At 50.3% G+C, this 1290-nt stretch overlaps 1 protein-coding gene across 1 annotated transcript in view; it reads right to left on the bottom strand.

Annotated features, from left to right (window-relative positions):
• LOC102201968 (activin receptor type-2B-like) overlaps window positions 1-1290 on the bottom strand; it is a 15245-nt gene that overhangs the window by 4178 nt on the left and 9777 nt on the right. Inside the window, exons 3-4 of the mRNA XM_005751108.2 lie at window positions 751-915; window positions 341-489 (exon numbers count right to left, since the gene is read on the bottom strand). Coding sequence (XP_005751165.2) covers window positions 341-489; window positions 751-915 — 314 coding nt within the window. The remainder of the gene's footprint in view (window positions 1-340; window positions 490-750; window positions 916-1290) is intronic.

Raw genomic sequence — 1290 nt, forward strand, 5'->3', positions numbered from 1 at the left:
CCTCGAGGCGACTGCTGTTGTGATTTGGTGCTGTATGAATAAAAACTGAACCACAGGTGAGAGTGCTGTCAATACACGGGCCACCTGTTCAGGTGAATCCCGCCTCTCGCCCTATCAGACCGATTGGCCATGTTTTACAGTTCAATATGAGGAACCACGATGTGGTGACAAACCCTCGTTTGAGATGTTTCCTGCTGCAGTGCCTGCAGACCACCAGCAGATGGAGCCGTCTCAGCATTGCAGAGTCAAACTGACGTCATCAGCTCCGGTCTGCAGGTCAAAGTAACCGAGTACTTCTACTCGTTTCATCAAAAGGTAAGCGTGAGTGTCTGAGGCTCACCTCGGCAATGTCCACGTGTCCATACGGAGGTTTGCGGTGTTGGTACATCCAGACGGTGGTGAGCAGAGCGACAGACAGCATGGTGACGGGCAGCAGGCAGTAAATCATCACGTTTAACACACCCACGCTGTGGGGCGGGGCCTTGATCACTGACACACACAGAAAGACTGCATTTACATTTAAAAGGACTTTATCGGCGCTGGGTTACCATGGTAACTTTGGAAACGCCCCTGACAGTCTGGTGCGAGGAAACCTGCCGACGGGTTTCAGTATATCAAGACTGTACATAAAAGATGGAGGAGGCACCCATGACACCACCTGTTGAAGTCACGACCTCATGAAGCACAAACAATGATACGAGGAGAAGACACGGGTGACACGTGCTAACGGACCAATCAGATGGCACTCACGTGGCACGGTGATGTCCGGCAGGTGGGTGAAGCGCTCGTTGCAGAAGTTTCCTTCACAGCAGCAGAAGAAGACCTGCGGGCTCTCCTCGGTGGCCACACACTGCTGCCTGAGAGAGAGACAGGAAATGACTTCACACACAGTAACACTCTGACTAGCGCTGCTCAATTAATCGAATTTTAATCTCGATTACAATCTGGGCTTTCAACGATCATTAAAAATGACTGAGCCGATTATTAGCCCCTCCCTCGTGCTTTACTCTCGCGCTGCTCCGTGTGGCAAATCGAGCGCACCTCTCTGCATTTCGAACACGTGTCACAACAATAAGAGGACCCGAGGGAAGCTCGGAAAGCTAAGCAGAAGTTATTTGGAGAGGAGAGTGACGGCCGTTGAAAAGAGGTAAAAACCTTCAGTGGTGTGGAAACATTATGGGTTCAGTCAGACGTGGATCAAGTAGACACAGTGTGTAAACTTTGCTACGGTGTCGTAGCTGCACCACAGAGCAACACTGCAAAGTTCACTAAACATAGATGTTTACATTT

This window comes from Pundamilia nyererei, unplaced genomic scaffold, assembly GCF_000239375.1.
Source record: "Pundamilia nyererei isolate P.nyererei 1_Seehausen unplaced genomic scaffold, PunNye1.0 scaffold00299, whole genome shotgun sequence".
NCBI classification, from domain to species: Eukaryota; Metazoa; Chordata; class Actinopteri; order Cichliformes; family Cichlidae; genus Pundamilia; species Pundamilia nyererei.